At 43.7% G+C, this 18,620-nt stretch overlaps 1 protein-coding gene across 2 annotated transcripts in view; it reads right to left on the bottom strand.

Moving 5' to 3' along the window:
- SALL3 (spalt like transcription factor 3) overlaps positions 1-17,607 on the bottom strand; it is a 60,919-nt gene extending 43,312 nt beyond the window's left edge. For both annotated transcript variants that reach the window (XM_078687565.1, XM_078687567.1), the window contains exon 1: positions 17,168-17,607. In XM_078687565.1, the coding sequence (XP_078543691.1) occupies positions 17,168-17,339 (172 nt within the window). In that variant the 5' untranslated portion in view covers positions 17,340-17,607. The remainder of the gene's footprint in view (positions 1-17,167) is intronic.
- Positions 17,608-18,620: the final 1,013 nt, after the last annotated feature.

Genomic DNA, 18,620 nt, shown 5'->3' with positions numbered 1-18,620 from the left:
ATTCCACAGAAACCCTTTTTTCTGACTGCAGACGCAGCGCAGACTTATCCTACATCTCGGCTTAAAAAAGAAAAAACAACATCCCACATGTCATATTGTTAGATAAAACAGGCCATTGATGTGTATTTTTTGCCGCCCTTGTCCTACAGACGCTGCAAAATATGCAAGAAATGATAAGTCTTGTGGGGTGCAAAATGGGAGTAGCTTGGAAAGGTGCGCTGACAGTCACCAATAATTGGGTGTCAAATACAATATTGCTCGTGCACCTAGAGAGGCAGCGGTATAATTCACTTTCATTTGTAATAGTACACATTAGGAATGTAAAAGCTCTATTTTATTGAGGTGCTGCAGTCAGCCACAGTTTTCATACCTATGTTCAAGTGCCCCTGTGCTATGGAAAGCTTCGGTAAATTATATGCTAGTGTCATAGAGGAAAGCCCACTAATTGGCTACACATGTTTAATTACTGTTGTAGGCCACCATTTCCTCTGACTCGAGTTACCCTCTTGAGCTGCATAACAAACATGTTTAATGAGCAGCCCTCTAATTTATGCCCGATTAAATAAATGGCTGGACAGAATTTTAAAGACTCACCTTGCAAGTACACTTTTTCATTTTTTTGGTAGGTTACGGAAAGGAACGCAGGTGCATCGGTTACTAAATTAATTCTGTTTTGCAGATTTGGACTATAGAAAGAAGCACAGTACAGTTTTTTTTTTCCAGCTGACACGATAGTGGGACAATTCATTGTGTTTCCAGTGGTTGGAGGGGGTGGAGTGAAAGGGCCTATTCAGCTAGATGTGGTCGAGTGTCTGTCTAACGGCCATCAAGCGTCACAACGAAAAAACACAATTAGTGTCTTTAACATAAGTGTGGTACGGTTTATCGTCGAACGCGAACACTATTGTTTCTTGAGCTCTTCTCTGCCCAGCACTGGTTTACACTGACCAAATACGTGCAGTGCAGGGAAACAGTACATTTTTAATCAAGAAGAATCGTGCTAATATGGTTTTACAGGCGCAACGCCTCAACATCGATATTGGCTGGTCACTGGAACTACAAAGTAAAAACTTGTTCCCCCAAAAAAATTGTTTTTGCCACATTTGAAAAAAAAGCTACTTCTGAGACGTTCTCCTTATGGTTTGAGGCCAACGCACATCATCCGCAATTCAGGAGCAAGGCCGATTTGACTTCGACAGAAACGAAACTCCGTGGTTGAGTGCGTCGACAGGCCTGCTGGCCGAAAACAAGCCCTCCCACTGGTTTCTGCAACGCTCACTGCCACGGGTCCTCCCTCTTTCCCCATAAAACTGACGCATGACCCTTGACCCGACGACTTGTCTTTCTAGCAGCTGGAACCCGGATGTAGTGTTCCTTGAAGACTGCTAGCTGGCAATTCACTGTAGTCGACACGCGCACAGCATGTGTGACTTCACAGCTGAAGGTACCTGCTAATGAAAAATCTCTTTTTTCCCCTTCTATTTTCATAAACCGACTCGTCATGTTTTACACTCCCTACTCCAAAGCCATCACTCGGAATCAGTCTTTCTGTTCATTACAAGTGCTACGCTCTCCATAATTTTTTACTGCCTTGTTGTTCATCTGATTTGTGTATCTTTTAACATATGTTACGCCTAGAAGCTGGGCCCCGGGCATCTGCATATTATCATGAACACAATACGGTAAAACTTTTAAAATATGGAAAACGTTTTTTTCCAAATGCCAAGTTTACCGTCCACATTGCATACTAAATCTTCAAAATCGGTAGGTGTGTTTAGGGTTCTCCCTATTGTTTTCTGTGTTTCTAATGTTGGTGTGATAAAGTTGTCAGCCAAGCCATGCCATCTGCTGACCAATGTAACATAACTGCACCACAAAACAAATACCACGTATAAACTTAGATTAAAAACAATATGAGAATCTCTGCTTCTCTACACTCAACACATTATAGAATGAGGGTTTAAATACACCGCAAAGACAGAATTTAATTTAGAAGGATGGGGCACACACATAAATATGTACGTGGTATACACTACCAATCAGCAATTGTGAAGCAATTTGTTATAAGTAATTTAAAAGCGGGTGACTATTGTTCACTGAAAACCAGATCAGATCGTCAATTAGTTTAAACATGAGTAAACATTTTAAACATTAGCCCCAACTTTTCAGATATTAAAATTGCTTCTGTGAACTCCTTTTCCCAATTACCCTGGCGTTTTGTTTTCAATTCTATTTGTTGATGTTTTCAACAGCACCACTTTACCAACTTAAGGCAAATGTATCTCTGTTGTACAACGTTGCATAGAAACACAAATACTAATACCGTGATTTCTTTTGACCTACCTGAACTGGATTGCACCAGAACTAATACAATGTGTGTGTGTGTGTGTGTGTGTGTATGGGGGATGGTATTGTAGGAAGAAGAGGTGCGTGTTCAATTCGGCTTTTGTAACGCAGCAGTAAGGGGCAAGTAGGGAAGGCGTGATGAGTAAAGAAAACAACTGCACTCCGGTGGAAATCCACAAAGCCCTATTGCAGAGTGCAATCATCTTACCTAGAGTCCGTGCAAGGGGATTCCATATTTCGTTTAAGTATTGCGAGCAGGTGTACATAACATTGTTATTTTTACTGGCTAGACAGCCTGCAAGAACTGCTGGTAAATTGTTGCTAATATGTAAAAATAAATGTAAAAAATGTCAGGAACAGTAGTGAGTAGATGAGGTGTTAAGGCAGCCAACTCGGATGCAGAAACGTAAATGTAAAGTGATCCCTCCAAAAAACGACCGTTCTTCAAGAGTCGTCTTTTGAAGAGCATGGAGTATTGGTGTCAATCCAGATATAGACGGAGATGGGACTTGCTCTGCTCATTAAGACGCTCGTCTTATGTCCGAGTCCTTCCGCACACCCCCCCAATCTCAATCCGCGATGATTAGCTACTTAACTTCCCAACGGTGAGAGGATTAATGTTATATATGTACTGGAGTGTGGTATGCTTGCATCATCCTTTGCATGCATTTGAATGTCAAACAGGGATGCTACATAGTTAATGTCAAAAGGTCAACAGCCACCGAGACAGTACTAGGTAAAGTCTGCTGTTGCCTCAAATATATACATCAAAATACAATGAATGCTCAAGATTACGATTTCCGGGTTTATGGTATTATTTTTTTGACATTTCCTCTCTCATATTTGCTCATATTTTACTACTTTATCTGTATGAATCCACGTTTTATTCTGTGAGAAAATAAAGTAGTTGCAATTATACTCCATATTAAGTTATTTAGAAACACACACTTGCGCCCTTGTGAGGTTAGTCTGGACCTTCATTTACACAGACACAAAGGGATAATTTCTCCTGTTCATGTGATCTGGGGATTGCTGTTAACTGGATTGAATTGACTGACGAGCCCTTACACAACAAAGCGCTAAACCTGATTTTTTTGTGTTTTTACACTCTTTATTCTTTCTGGCTGCTGAGCAATTTGCCTAAAAGACTTGAAGCCACTGTGCAAGTCTAGTGAAAAAAGCTGTTTTCCACATTCATAAATTGATACAAAGAAGGAAATAGATTGGTTTGCATCTGTTTTCATGTGTAAAAATGAGTAAAAATGTAAGAGAGATTTAGTAACCATGTTCCCTGTACAGGAAATGACGACTATGAGGTTAAAGGGAATGAACAGACTACAGAATGAGGTGGTCTTCTGGAGCCACTCTTAGGGCACTCTGGCGGGCGGCAGATCTCAGGAACTCAAAATCTCGAGAGTACAATTGTGAATTAGAGCAAAACAGGAAATGATAACGCCATTTCTTTGGTATTTACCAACAGTCTCGGAGATACAAGTCTTTTAAATAAAAATATTAGCCTAACAAAAAATAAATGGAAGGCAATTCTAAAAAAAATAAACATATTCATCACTTCAGGTGTGGACACACAGATGATCATGGCCACACAGATGATCATGGCCAAAGTTGCTTTTCTCTTGTGCCTTATAATTTATGAACGTTACACAAGTAGTCACCTCCCCTAACAATGAAATTGTTTGAAATTATTAAAATGAGAGCAGTTTTTGAACACTGTGTAAACTTTGTACTTTATCTCAGTTTATGAGTTTGCTTGTTTAATTTGCCTTCAGAAGATGGGATGAAAAAACTGAATAACACAACACATGACATACAGAAAAGAAGCAAGTTGCATGTTGAAATAAATAAAAAACACTTTTGGATTGGGCTATCAACAAAAAACAAAGCATGCTTCTTATGTTCTAACTTATGCAAAACAGCCCTGTAAGGTAATCTGTTTGGGTGTGTGTAACGTTTTAAATAATGAATGCAGTTGGTGGTAGGTTTTGTTTTGGTAAGTTTGAGCATGTGAAATTTACTAATGGAGCAAGCACCAAGTGTTCAACTCTAAACAGGGTTTTCTTCCATGAGTAGGTGTGACATTCAATTTAGTCATGAGAAGTCAACATACAAAAAATCTTTTGTCTGTTGGCTTAAAGTGTAATCATGCAATAGCCACATAGAGTATTGCTATTGTGCATATAAAGTGCAGTTATGCTGAATGCAAAACAGATACACTTGCTGTGTTCAGAGTTCCGCCACAGTGTTTGCACAAAGTGCCCTTGTGTCAAAGCTTAAAGAGCATACTTGCTATATGCACAAAGGCTGCGCACAAGCTTCTCTCAAGCGATGCACAAACAGCACACATAGTGTATGAAAAAGATATTTATAAGCTGCACCAAAGTATACCACTCAGTGCATGCTTCAGTATGGTTCCTACCAGAAGGCATAGGTTGTGGGCTAAGTTATTACACAGGGTCAAGGTAGGTTGTGCTGAGGCACTCGGCGACAGGTCAAGCGCCAAATGTCTCTAAAAATGTGAATACATCACCAATGTTTGCCCAGCAAACAATGAATATACTATTAGTACCATTGTTGTAATGCCACTTATTAGCAGCTAATCACAAAAACTTCTTGTAGCATTAGTAATTATACCAGTTTTTAATAATTACCCATGAGTAACGTTAAGTTTAAATATATGCGATCAGTTGATTTCAATTCCATTAAAAGAGTAACGATTGAGAATAAATGAATCCGAAGGTCAATAAAATAAGCACCATTGACTTCAGTAGAATAACAATACAAATCTGTATTTGGCACCTAGAAACTGCTTTAGAGGTGACTGGGCGCTTTACAAAAAGGGTTAGGCTATGACCATTTTATTAAACATACATTCACGTTTAACACAACGAAAATTGTTCCTTCTTTCTGAGGATACACTTAAGTCACATATCGACCGAGCAGCATCGTCCATTTTAGCAGACCTTTGCCTTCCTTTTAAGCTAAGAAATGGTGGCTTGTCAACAAAATTAGCAGAACTAAAAAGCGTCAATGCAAACGTACGCAAATGTCGTAATGTCAGCTCTTTCCAACCAAAGTGTTCTAGGAAGAAGAGCCCTCAGTCTTCCAACGAGCAGAGGTTGTGTGCTGTGTAACTCTGACTTTGCCTTCCTGGGGAACCCTATACGCCTCACATGTTGCTCTAAATAATTGAGCACCTTGTATATAAAGCGGGTTGAAAGATATATATATATATATTTTTTAACTTTAACTGTTAAGTATAAACTATTTTTCAGTCGAGAGGAGTCAATTTGAACACAGGCTTTCTTGTTATGGCTTCACGGGCAGAGAGAGGGCTTAACACGGAGGCAATTAAGCAACAAACGCCCTCGGTCCGGGGAGGGAACGCAGGCAATTCAAGATGAGATGCGCTTCAGTTGCACTTCGGGCGGACTCACACTTGCGCACACGTGTTTTATCCCTCAAGTTTTCTTAAATTGTTAGGAGACATTTGTTTTCTTGCAAATTAATTCTTTTCAGGTCTTTATGATAGCTCAGGGCCACATAAAGGGGGATGAACGATGGCGTACTGAGCTCAAGCTGCGAAACAGGAGGAGACAAATGGAGAGCCCCGCTGTGGGGGACAATGTGAGCAGGAATTCCAAGCCCGACAGGAGAGAAAACAGCTCTTCTTTTTCCGCGGATCACGCAGGCTGCTGACATACATTTCGCCGGTAGAGGGCAGGCTTGCTATGTGAAATCGGCAACCAAGTCGGCACACACATCCTGCTCCTCTCCGTGGCCTAAATCATAATGTGTTAAGTAACAGCCACTTGTGGCAAGATCACTCAACCTCCCTTTCCTAAAAAAACAGTTGCACCTCCTGACCAGTTGTGCGACGGTGGCTGCCTGGCTCACGGACGCTTTTAGGCTCCAGCACAGATGTCGACCGGTGCCCCCACCCCGGTGTATGATGGATGGGCAAATAATGTGGCGTTTGTTCAGGTGCGGGGATATGGAAAGGCACTGCGCTGGGGGTCTCGCCACTCAAACATGCAGGCAGAGAGCATTAAGCTATACATATATATATATATATATACACACACACACACACATATATATATATATATATATACACGGCTGATAGCGATCATCGTCAAAAATACTAACAGCCTGCAGCTGTGAGAACACTGCAACAGGCCTAAAACATACACGGTTAAGGAGAAAAAAACGAGTAAGAATTGCCTCCTGCCCAACCACTAGCGTCAGGAACGACCTCATAAACTGCCAAGTGCTGGTCCATCACCACCCCCCTTTTCTACCGGTATGCAAACAAAGCAAAGCATGCATAGCTGAATAACCACGGTACTATTCTCACCGCTCCCTTCTCTGAATAAATCCTACCAAGAGCCTTGAAGCGTCGTCGTTGTCATTTGGCAACCTCTCAATAACCAACAGAAGCTTTTGAGCAACTAGATACCTTTTTTTTTTTTTAATTCAACCTCTCCCTTGTGAAATCATGTCCCAAGCACTCGGAAGATAACGAACTACTTCCTCCGGTATAAGACACCCGAGCGCCATGAAGCAATATCGGCGAAGGCAACTAGCACTACAAAAATAAAAAAAATTGCAAAGTTCTATCAGAAAAAGGGAGGTGTGACACTAAAGAAACAAGATGAAAATGCCATGCTACTTTTCTTTCACAAAACGTCTTTTAAAAAAGAGGTTGCATTTGGGATCGGCATGTAAATGATTGAAACATTGTACTTCAGCTCAGAGCTATTCCTTCATTAACAACCTCTAGGAAGGAGATACAAACCTGGTTATTTAACATCCAAGCTTCTACTCGCCGGCTCTTCACACAGCGCCAAGACACCTATGATATTCGCGTGCTTTAAACATTTCCTAACAACAAAATTAGGAACATTTTTGTAAAATGTGCTTTTTGAAAGCAATGTCGTCCTCTCAATCAAGTAGGGCTGAATGAGAACTGACACAGAAACAGCATGAGAGGGGCAAGATCTGCATTAGAATGTCTGGTTTTATTACCTGGAGAGGTGTGAGACCAAGGCACAGAAGCCACGTAGGCTTAGCTATTAAATTGATCCTCTATAAAGTAGGATCCTTAATTTATGCGCTGTTCCTCAAAGGTTATGGCCCTCAGAAGGTGCCATCTTTATTAAAATCTTTCGCTCAATGAACACATTTTGCAATCCCTCCCAAACGCAATGTAGACAGCCCTAGATCAGCAATCTTTCACTTGTGTGAGGGACTTTTTAGATGGACAGAAAATTAGAAGAAACAAAGTCAACGGTATGGAATCCCTCTTCTAAGATCATTTTTTGCCATCATTAATAGGTTAACATTATCAACCGTGATAGAAAGGGAAACCTAAGCAGTTGATCAAGCAATGGTGGGTTTGATATGTCATATAGATACACAACAGAAATCATAATCTTGAGGAGCCCCGACTAAGGTGTAGTTTCAACGTTCTTAGCAGGGTACAGCAAGATAACGAAACGAGCCTGTACAATAGTACCAGGATATATTCAACTGTGACGCGCCTTTGCACAAAATGTCTATGAATGTGTCATGTGTGATAAAGTACATCGATACAAGGGGTTAATTTGCTTAAAGAGGCCTAATGATATGTTGAGGTTTGACATTTTGAGTGGTCTGATGTATCAGTAGATGTCCAACATAACGTGTCTTTGTAAAGTGCACATTCTCCCAAGGGTATCTTGGTGCTGAGTAACATATTGTTACCCATCTCAATAGTACTCATTTTATCGACCCGCCGGTATTTGAATCTGTGACCATGAGGTCGAACATATGCCCTTCCAGTGGACAAATTAGTCCACGAAGACACCAGGCCCAACAAGGTCTAACTCAGACCACTCTTTCTATACATTGAGAAACAGCTGTGTAGCAATACGCTGTGTTCATTGAACTGGAATGGAGTCTCGGTTGAGCCTTGATTGTTGCAATTAAAATGGGTTGGCATAAGCAGCACAGAGCTTATGGTATGAATTTAAATTGTCGTCTATCGGCCACTTCCAATTCTTGCAGAAAGGTTGCGAGAAAGTGACACCAGAACAAGTACTATATATATTATATACTCTGCTCAAAACTATCGAGATTATTGTTTTTATGCTGTTTGAATAAAAAAAAAAACTTGAAGAACAAACTGTGGACACAGATTAAATATTTTTCTCTCTTCTTGTGGTGCACCTTCGCTTTTTGTTTTATATATATATATATATATATATATATATATATAGAGAGAGAGAGAGAGAGAGAGAGAGAGAGGAGGGGGAGAGAGAAAGAGAGCTAGATGTGTTATCATCTTCCTAGAATACACTTGGTTATATTTTATTTTAGCTTTAAGTCCAATACGGTATTTTACATTTTATTCTTCATCTCGGATGAGATCTGAAAAGAGAGAATGCAGTTCAAACACAGATGCATGTCTCTGTTGCAATATTTGTACATGGTTCAACTTCCCCCTGGAAGGTTGCGTACACGAGGAAAGTAAAACACTAGGCGTTCAATGTGTCAAACAGGTGGACCTCGTGGACCTCACCACAGTGCCTTGAGTGACAAACCAATTCAATTGATGAGCTGCGGTACAGCTTATGGATGCCCCACTCTTCCTTTACTGCTGACAAAATAGTTTTTCGATTCCTACTAAAAGTGCTTGCAGTGAAACAGCACTGCATGTATTGAGGAGTGGTAGTGCATGACAGGGCTCGCGTTATCATTGGTCTACTGCTGACCACTGCATCTACTTGCAGATATCAGGCAAAATACTGTGCAATATTTTCCCAAGATCTCTAACACTAAATTACATCTACGCCTTTTCAGCCTTGTAGAGCACAACTGTTTTCTCTCCCTATCAAGCAGAAGGAAGAGGGTCATCATTTTATTACAAAGTTATTGGAGCGCATATTACCTACAAGGCTCTCTTTAAGAAATATGGGGCATTCTTAATACTAGACCTACCAAAGGAACCAGAACATTTAAGTTACCAAAACCTAAAATATATACCAAAACATTAGCGACAATAAAGGAAAACCTTTTACGAAACAGTTGTGTAGGAAAAGCACCTAAAAGAAGGAACTTTTGGAATTCCCGCTCTGAGCTGTCATGGGGATCGTGAATCAATATTTTTGGGGCCACACTGAAGGGCGCCTACCATCCTGATGCACGGTACAATTTCTGTCGCTGCAGGAGCCTAGGAACCACTCAGTGCATATTCTCACGAGGTCTGAAAGAACGTTGTTGCTATAAACCAACCATACAGTCCTTGCGCAAAGCACACCCAAGATCTGACAGCTCGGGGATTTATCCTTCCACTCTCTCTCAGGCAAAGGAGGAATTTACTCATCTGCCACTGAGGATATATATTATTGTATGCAGTGAAAATGCAATAAAATTGGAATGTTTCTAATAGTTATCGGACCATATTATTGTAGTCTTAAAATATAAAAAAGTTAGAGGCCTAAGTACATCTCTAATTATGCAACAAACGATCAGTGGGTGTTACTGTATACAGGCGGTGGGGCGATCTGATACCGAAGGCTCGGATTCTCGTAGGTGAGCAGCATAGGTAGTCTTTCTACTGATTTCAGAATGTAAAAGATGCAGCAAATCTGGGAATAAGTGTGACAGATGAAATGGTGACACACAGGCTTAGGGCTTCGAAAAGCAGAGAAACTCTACAACACCACGATAACACTAAATGCTCTTGACTACCTCAACCAATATCAGTAATATATAATGCATGCAATCAATAAATATGCATACGCGTAGTTGAAACATGAATGTGTCTGTGAATGAGTGACAGAGGGCATGTGTGCAGGGGAAGACATATTCATGTGTTATTTAATGTTAAGAGTAGTACACAAAACATGTTGATTTGCATTCACAGTAATATCTGTCTATCTATCTATCTATCTATCTATCTATCTATCTATCTATCTATCTATCTATCCATCTATCTGTCCATCCATCCATCCTGCTGCCTTCCTACTCATCGGAAGCCCAATGCGTCTATCCATTCGTATGAATATATTGATGGAATTAATTGGAAAGAAGGGAAACAGGTGTAAAATCAATATGGTTCCGGGAGAGACCAGAGCGGTGGCCTTAAAATAATGAGGGGGAACCAATGAAACAAACCCACACAAATATACATATAAAAAATGGAGGCATGGGACCCTCAAATGTATTGCTGATGGTGATTCGCTCAGATAACTGAGTTTGGAAATTATGTACTGCCTGGAAGAAAAAAACCGCAAAAAATATCCACTTCTCAAGATAACAAACACGAGAATAAAAGCAGGAACGGTTTACAGTAGCAATAGCTTTCAAATTAATCGCATACGCCCATATATGTTACACACACATAAACATATACTGCATCTGTACTCATACACCTTTAACATATTGAGTAAGCTTAAATAACAGTGCCATATTACGTTTCTTCCAGCAGCTTACTAAAATTATAAGTTACTGAGTAATGCAGATAAGTGGCTGTTTTGCACCACTTAGGAAACCTTCGAACATTAAAGACCTCCTGGTATCTTTCCTGTTGATGTTAAAAGGCAGACTGAAGGAAAAAGCAGGCCCTTCTCCTGAAAGAGTCGCTGTCACCGGTCCGTCGGGGAGGTAGATGGGCCTCAGATAAGCTCCCAGTGTGCAGGGACAGAGGGATCTCTAGTTAACACTCAAATTCAATGTTAACACTTAACAGGGCCGTGGTAAGCCCAGCCGCCAAGGTCAACTGCACAGATGCACTAATTGTATTATGAGCTTGACATCTAGCGGCCACCCCCGGCAGGCAAAGGTTAAACCAGCAGCTCCTGTCGAGGCCCTGGAAGTACTCACCCTCGGGGGATCCCCGGCCGGAGGGAGCTCGCTGGCTCTTCCCTCGGAAGTCCCACCTTTTCAAAGTCACCAAATACAGAGGCGCCTTCCACTTTACTCGGCCCAAGCAGGACTTAGAGGTGACACATGGCGCCAAAAGGAACTCGGACTGTGCTTCAAACTGCACACGCTGGGCCACCCTTGTTCCAGCCACTTTTAAATGCCTGCTCCTTTTAAGTCGAATGCAAGTCAGCCTGCGCTGCTTTCCTGAAAACATGAGCATTGTTAGCGACATGTCCCCTAAAGTTAGCCAAGTTATTTGAGGCATGGGAGACGTGTATCACACACACACACAAACAAACACACACACACACACAAATGTCACCCCATCACCATATGTTTTATTTTGTAATGCTGTCTTTTTCGAAACAACAACTTACAGACATAGGGGATACCCCAAGATGGTAACAAGGCGTGTTTTATCATAGGGACCTCGAAAAAAATGTGACATACTTTGTTTGAGCAAGGCTCACATTAGCAAATGTGCACCAACACGATCCAAAGGTATTTCAAATGCAATGAAGGCGTGAATGCTACCAGCTGGGAGATTATAATATAAATCAAAGCCGGGAAAAATAATGTAATTGCAAAAAAGCCAGAGTAAGATATTACCAGATTGAAAATGCAGTAAGAATCTCCATTAGGAGTCCCACTACATACCTACGGAGTTTTCCTCCCCAAGGCCTGGTCTGCGAGAGGCAAAAGTAACTTGACATCTGAAGAGTGGTTAATCTTATATGTTGGCCCAGCATATTTTCAAAATGCAGCAAGGGTCAGGATGGGAATCAGGCCGTGCCCAGGCCACCCATCCAGTCGATGTATTAAAGTACGCTGCATCGTCCTGAGCACGTGAAAACACCATATTCTTGGCCTCTTTAGCTTTTTACACTCGAATACACCACATTCAGGTCTCTTTCGCTTGTTACACTCGAAAAAACCATATTCTGGTCTCTTCAGCTTTTTGCCAATCAAATGTTTAAGTATTGCCGAGGCAAGCTACGACGCCCCCCTTGCTTCCGACCTCAAGACAACCCTACGGACCGTCTGCGACTGACGAAGGAAGCTCCTTATGGCCCCTCAAGATTATACTAAGACTTGTCCAAGATTAGCAGCCTTCGATGAATTCTGACCCACTTTTTATGCCACATGCGTCGCTTATTGTCTTTCCTACTCAATACAGCTAGCTCTCTCTGTTAACACCAAGGTGAATGTGGCGTCTGACATACTTTGCTAGTCGAGAGATTTATTCGCGGCTACACAGTAACTCTTTCTGGACCATGTTTGTAGCAGAATTAAGGACCCCCCTTATCCATATGTAAGCTGGATATTAAAAGATAGTTTTGCTAAATAAGTCGGGATTGGTGCGGTCGCCGGGCATGTTTATCAATACTTATGTCTTCTTATTTCACTCACTGGCTGCTTTTATCTCACAAGCCACACAGCATGTGCTTCGTGTTGCAATAATGTATTGCGGGGAAAGGTCTCATCTATCTAAAAAATGACGTGCCACCAGAAAGATTGTTACTTTCTGGCTGCAAAGTTGTACTGCAATGACAACGACCTGACAAAAAAAATGTGCACACATCAACGCCAATTCAGCAATTTCCTTAAATTAAGAATGCATTCCTGCATATTGGCATCCTCATGCACATGTATCTACGCATCCATTGTGGGTTTATTTTCAACACTATGAAGGCAGTAGGTACTCAGAACAGCAAATTACTTCTCGAATTCTTCTAGAATTATAATTTGCCCACTAAACAGAGCTATAAGAAATACTGACTTTTGATATCATGAAATACAGAGGTTGCAGCTGTATTCACTGTCAGCTCCATGGCTTTTAAAGGGGCCGTCCACAGTATAGAGAAAAACAAGCATTTTTCTTTGCCAAATCCTGCGGCTATTACAGAATGTTCCTTCGTTTGATGATGTCACTCGGCGTTTGGAGACCCACTGTGACATCATTCACTAGAGGGCTCCTTCAAAGGCATTCCGGCAGATCTGAGCAATTACCCCAAACTTCACCCCCATACAAACTGTTTCGTAAAGTTCCCTTCATCGAGTTTTTCTTGCCTGCCCCTGTCTCTTATGTAGGGCGAGCAAGCACGACTTTCCGTAATGGGAAAGCCTACACTATCTTTGGCTTCCGAAAATAAAACGGCAACCAGTGCACATCTTAAAGGATGCTCGAGCCAGCTCTGCATCCCCTTAAACATACATTAGTTGATATTTTTTGTTAAAGGAGTAGCTCCTGTTACCTCAAATATGCATCATTATTGTGAATCGCCATTAACACTGCTGTGCTTATTACTCGCCCTGTGGTTTGTAAATACGTAACTTTTCTGAGAAACGGATTGGGTGAGTTGGTGCCCCTAAATAGTTGTGCCCTCGCATTTTTAAACGTCCTGCTCTGCTTGCAGTCCATTGAAAGCGTTGCATTTCAGTTCATTGTTTGGCATTAAATGGGGACCTCCAACAATCTGAAACGAGTTAACATCCGCCTATTGTGTTTCTAAGTGCTCTCAAGCTGCAAGGCCGAAACCACCGTGTGTGGGCTTCCCTGCACCAGCCACGGCCCATGCACAATAATCATTTCAAGTCCCGGACAAGTAATTGGATCTCGCCCTTCATTTAACAGCCAATCAAACTCAGTTAGCATTCTCTTTTTTCGAGAAATTAAATCTTTACTGGCCTCAGCCTCCGAGTATCAGAACTCTGCCTTTTTTGCAATATAATGTCATGGTACTTTTACTGTCTATGCCCTGTCCGACAACACAACGAGCGAGACTCACTTCATGCGAATGTCTGGCGTTATAAGATCAGAAAATGTCTTCTAGAATTAGTTATATGGCTAAAAGTGTCATTTCCTACCCAGAGTGGCCTGGCAGAGGGCATGTTCAATAGAGGGTTAGGTGAAAACCTATTCAAAGCGGGTTTCTTCAGCGAACTAGTACCGCAGAGCCAGTCAACCTCATTTTGTTTAAAGGCATATCCAGGTCCTCCAAAATTAAAAGCTAAAAAAATGGGGGCTCTTGTATTTTTATCATGACTGTAGTGCCTGGGATTATCCCCCCTCCCTCCCCCCATTCTTCTACCACAATGTTTACACATTTCAAGGCTGTCTGAACACGAGCTCCCTTCCAATCTGCAAACTCCGTGCAAGTGTTTCATTTGCGGCTTTACATAAGAGTTTGCACCACTGCAATTTCTGGCATTCCATGCCCCGGCGGCAAAGTGTTACAAAATAAAACTTATGTCTTCACACTAAATTACTGTCTCGGGATACGTTTTACATAACTCTATCAGCTAAGTGTGTTTTCACGGACCAGGAATGCGACCCGTGTTGACCGCGGCCTTCTGGGGTCTAAGCAGTTATTTAAATTGTTGCATTTCGGGGGGCTATGCCGTGAAAGGGCGCTCCCCATTCAGCGCCCCACAATAAAACCCGCGTTAACATTCCTCGCGGGGACGCAGTGTCGCGCCTTTGAGGGGAGGGCTGCCCCCCTCATTCGGCAAAAATAAATCCATTCATTTGATCGTGTAGCCATTGAGAGGCGACACAAAACAAGCCAAGTGTGAGAAATGCTATGAGATGAAGTAAACAAAAACATTTCCATGACAAAAAGGAGTCTCTGGCCTTTAATCCACCCACCATATGCAAGCGTTTTCTTCAGCATAGCGCCTGATTTGATCTCGCATAACAAGACTGCACGAATGACTGCTGACATCAAATAATTGTTTGCGGGTTTTTGTGATTGAGTGTGTATTTATACATGTATACACACACACACACACAAAATGTAAACACGTGTAAATACACATTACGTCCATAAGAATAATATATTGCCGTCACAGACATATGATATTCAATATCATATAATGTATTGGAGAACTGCATGCATGTTACTGTACCGGCATGTATGTGTGAACAAACACGTGAACGTTCAAAGAAAAGTCTACATGCCAAGTTATGTACAATTTACAGCATTTGTATCTACTAGTGCAAAAACTGCTGGATTAAACAGTGCATTTATGTAAATAGAGCGCTGAGACATTTATGTGGAAAGGGAAGATTTGAAAGCAAACTTATAACCTGATTTAATTATGGTCCTAAAGTTTTTTTCATCCAACAAAATTAAGAAAAAGTGTAACGTACCCCATTGATGTGAAATGCAGGTTCCTAATCCATCCTCCCCTACACCTAGACTAAAACAAGTAAGGGGGGGTCTCTTGACCACCCACCCCCCGCCCCCAATCTTCAATTTCCGGGAAGGAAATAGTAAGCTTGAAGCTTTCCATAATGTGACAGCTGTTTTCACGTGATGAAGTGAATTCTCACTGCCCCGAACCTCAAAGGTTAAAAAGTTTAGATACATTATGGGCAGAGTGAGTGAAGGGAAAACAAAACGTCTCTGGGGCAGCTGTACGTTTTTTAATGGTGCAAGGCATTTCATAACTAGACTGAACGTTTAAAGGGGATCTGGAATAGGAAAGAGCGAAAGGAATCTATCTATCCGATGAGACCGAAATAAGACCGAAATAACTAAGTGCGGGAACACGCGTTCACAGGCTTCCTATGTTGAGGGGGTGTCTCCAGAGCAGATACCCAAGGCATCGGGGCGATAATGGGGGTAACCTCCCACACAAACACTACTATCAGAAGCAGCAGGCATTACAGGTGTCTCAGACTGACAAACGTGGGGGAGGGGAGGCTTTAAAAGAAGGGAAAGTTTGGAATCTGATTAGGATGTGTGCCCAGGCAGGGTGTGGAGAAGGGGCAAGTGGGCGAAACCGGCATAGCAGGAGCAAGGGCGAAGGTTAAATCACCCTCCTCACCCTCCCTCGCCAGGGCACCACTCTAAAGCCACCCCTGATTGAGAAAGACAGTCCCATAAATATTATATTTGAGTCCAAATGTGACTACTTTTCTATGACAACCCTCTAAAATATCCATTCGCAGTTTACAGGAAACTTTATGCGTGGGCAGAATTGTAAAATCAGTGGTCATTCGTGATAAGGGTTTAAGGCAGAGAGCTATCACTGCTGCCAGAGACGAGGGCGCCTTTCTCTCCTCAGCTCGTCTCTGTCCATCTGTCGCCGGTTACCCCTTCCTGAACCTGCAGACACCCCCTCCTGCTGCAGCACAGAGCCTGCCTGCCCCCACCACCACTACACGCAGCCAACTTTAACCACCACTCTCCTTCTACCACTACCAAACACAAAGCACACCTGTGCAACAGTAACACAATGCCCGGTGCCAGGTCTGAGGCGAGGAGGGACACCAGCACACTGCACCCCCAGTGGACACGGGTGGATCCCAGAGGGTGTGTGTCACTGGTGTACAGGCACTCCACACATGGCAAGCATTCCTTTGCAAGTGAGCCCTACACACAGAACCCGCGGGTAGAGGTCCATGTACTTACTCCCTGCCACATTGAACCTTACTCCAAAGAGACACTGGGCAAGTTTCACTCTCCCACGTTTGGCTGTGAACTCGCCCCTCTCCCGTCTTTCCAAAGGTCGCCATAGATGCCCCAGCCCGTCCTTCCTCCCAAAAAACAACACACTACTTCAAACTCTCCAAAAACAACAAACTATGCAGGGTGGGGTGCTGAAGGGTTACCGGGCAAACTACTTCCCAGCGCACATACAATCCCACCGGTGACCAGGTGCTAGCATCCCTGCAAATAAGGTAAAAAAAAAAAACGAGGACTAAAATATCCAACTTTGCAAAAGTTTTCGCTTTTTTGCTGTTGTTTACTGTCAAGTTTGGGTGACCACGTTGTTCCCAGTGCCAGCATTTAAAATGGATAAAAATGCACACAAAAAAAACAAAAAAACATGCAAACCAAAAGAAAGTGGAACGGTGCACCCTGTGGAGCCCCGGGTTCCCACTTACCGGTGTCCCGGCAGAGCGCCTCCCCGGGCGGCAGCAGCGGCGGCAGCTCCCCGTCGGACGCCAGGTGCTGGGGCTTGGCTTGCTTTCGCCGAGACATGCTGCTGGCAAGTGCGAGCCGGGGCTGCTTTTTTTGCAGAGACATCAGCACCGGCGGCGGCGGTAGCAGCAGCATCAGAGGGCGAGCGAATAAAAAAAAAAATAATAACGTGTCTCCCACCGCCTCCGCCCCCACCGCGCTCTCTCGACAAATAGTCGAGTTGCAAAAGCAGAAAAAAAAAATATGACGGAAATTAGCTGGTGTCGGTGCGGCTGGTGCTGCGCATGTCGGTGTATAATTCGGGCTGTGAATAATGCATGGCGATTAATGGGTGTGGGTGTGTGCGTGCGTGAGTGAGTGTGAGGGGGCTGGCCCTGCTCCAGAGCAGAGACACACACGCACACACGGCCCTGGCCGCCTCCTCTTCCCCCTCCCCCTGCCCCGGGCCGCCTCCTGCGCGCGCCTCGCTCTGTCTCTGCAATTAGCAGCTGCCCGGGCTCGCGGGCAGGGGGGTGGGAGCCTCGCGCGCTCAGCCGCCGCCGGTGTTCAAAACAAAAACACTCGGCCGCCGCTGCGCTGCTTCTCCCCGCTGGGTGGGACCGGGACGACGCCTCCTTCGCCCCCCCTCTCGCCCTATTCACGGAAGCGTGTTTGTGTTTTCTTGCCTACCTGCCCCCCCTCGGCTGGCCGGCTCCACTTCACTTCAGCGGCTTCCTCTTCCCCAGGGCGGCGCGAGAGCGGGGTCAGCTTTTAGTTTCTTTTTGAAGCACTCGCCTCCGTTTTTGCCACAAGCAATGCACGCCCTCGCATTTAAAGTTGCGTTTGCGTGTTTGCATTGCGCCGGGGTTGCAGAGCAGCCTCCCTTCCCCGTGAGGTGCCTGCTCACCGTCTCGCTGTTTATTTTTGCTGGCTCCCGTGCCTGGTTCTGTTTCTCTACGAGGGGTGCGTGTTTCCCCCTCAGCCCTCCTCATCTCGAGAGGCCCTCACCTCTGACAGGCAGCCGGCTTGCTGGCTTCACGCCTGTCCCTGTCAGCCCGTGTTTCTTTCGCCCCTTGTTTGCTTTGCAAGCCTGCGCCATGCCTCCCAGGACCGCCGCCGCCGCGCGCTCTGTTTCCAACACCAGATGGGAGCCTGCCCTCGTGAAGCCCGGCGGTCGGGAGGGCGAATCCCTCGCCGCGGTGTGTGTTCTTGCGCCTCCTGCCTGCTGCTGCCTTATCAGGCAGCCAGTGCTGCGATCACCTCTCTGCTCGCTGCTGTGTATCCGAGCCCCTCTCCTCGCGCTCCTGTACCCAGAAAACAACTGTAACTTCCACACTGGTGCCGCCATCCGACGCCCAGTCACTTAAGTTTGCTACAGATAAATGCCCTGTTACCTTATTTTTGGAAGTTTGTGTATTTCTTTGCATTCTAACACTT

The sequence above is a fragment of the Lissotriton helveticus genome, chromosome 4_1 (genome assembly GCF_964261635.1).
Source record: "Lissotriton helveticus chromosome 4_1, aLisHel1.1, whole genome shotgun sequence".
In the NCBI taxonomy this organism is placed as follows: domain Eukaryota; kingdom Metazoa; phylum Chordata; class Amphibia; order Caudata; family Salamandridae; genus Lissotriton; species Lissotriton helveticus.
Note: the sequence above shows the minus strand (reverse complement) of the source record. Positions and strands in the feature narration are given on the sequence as shown.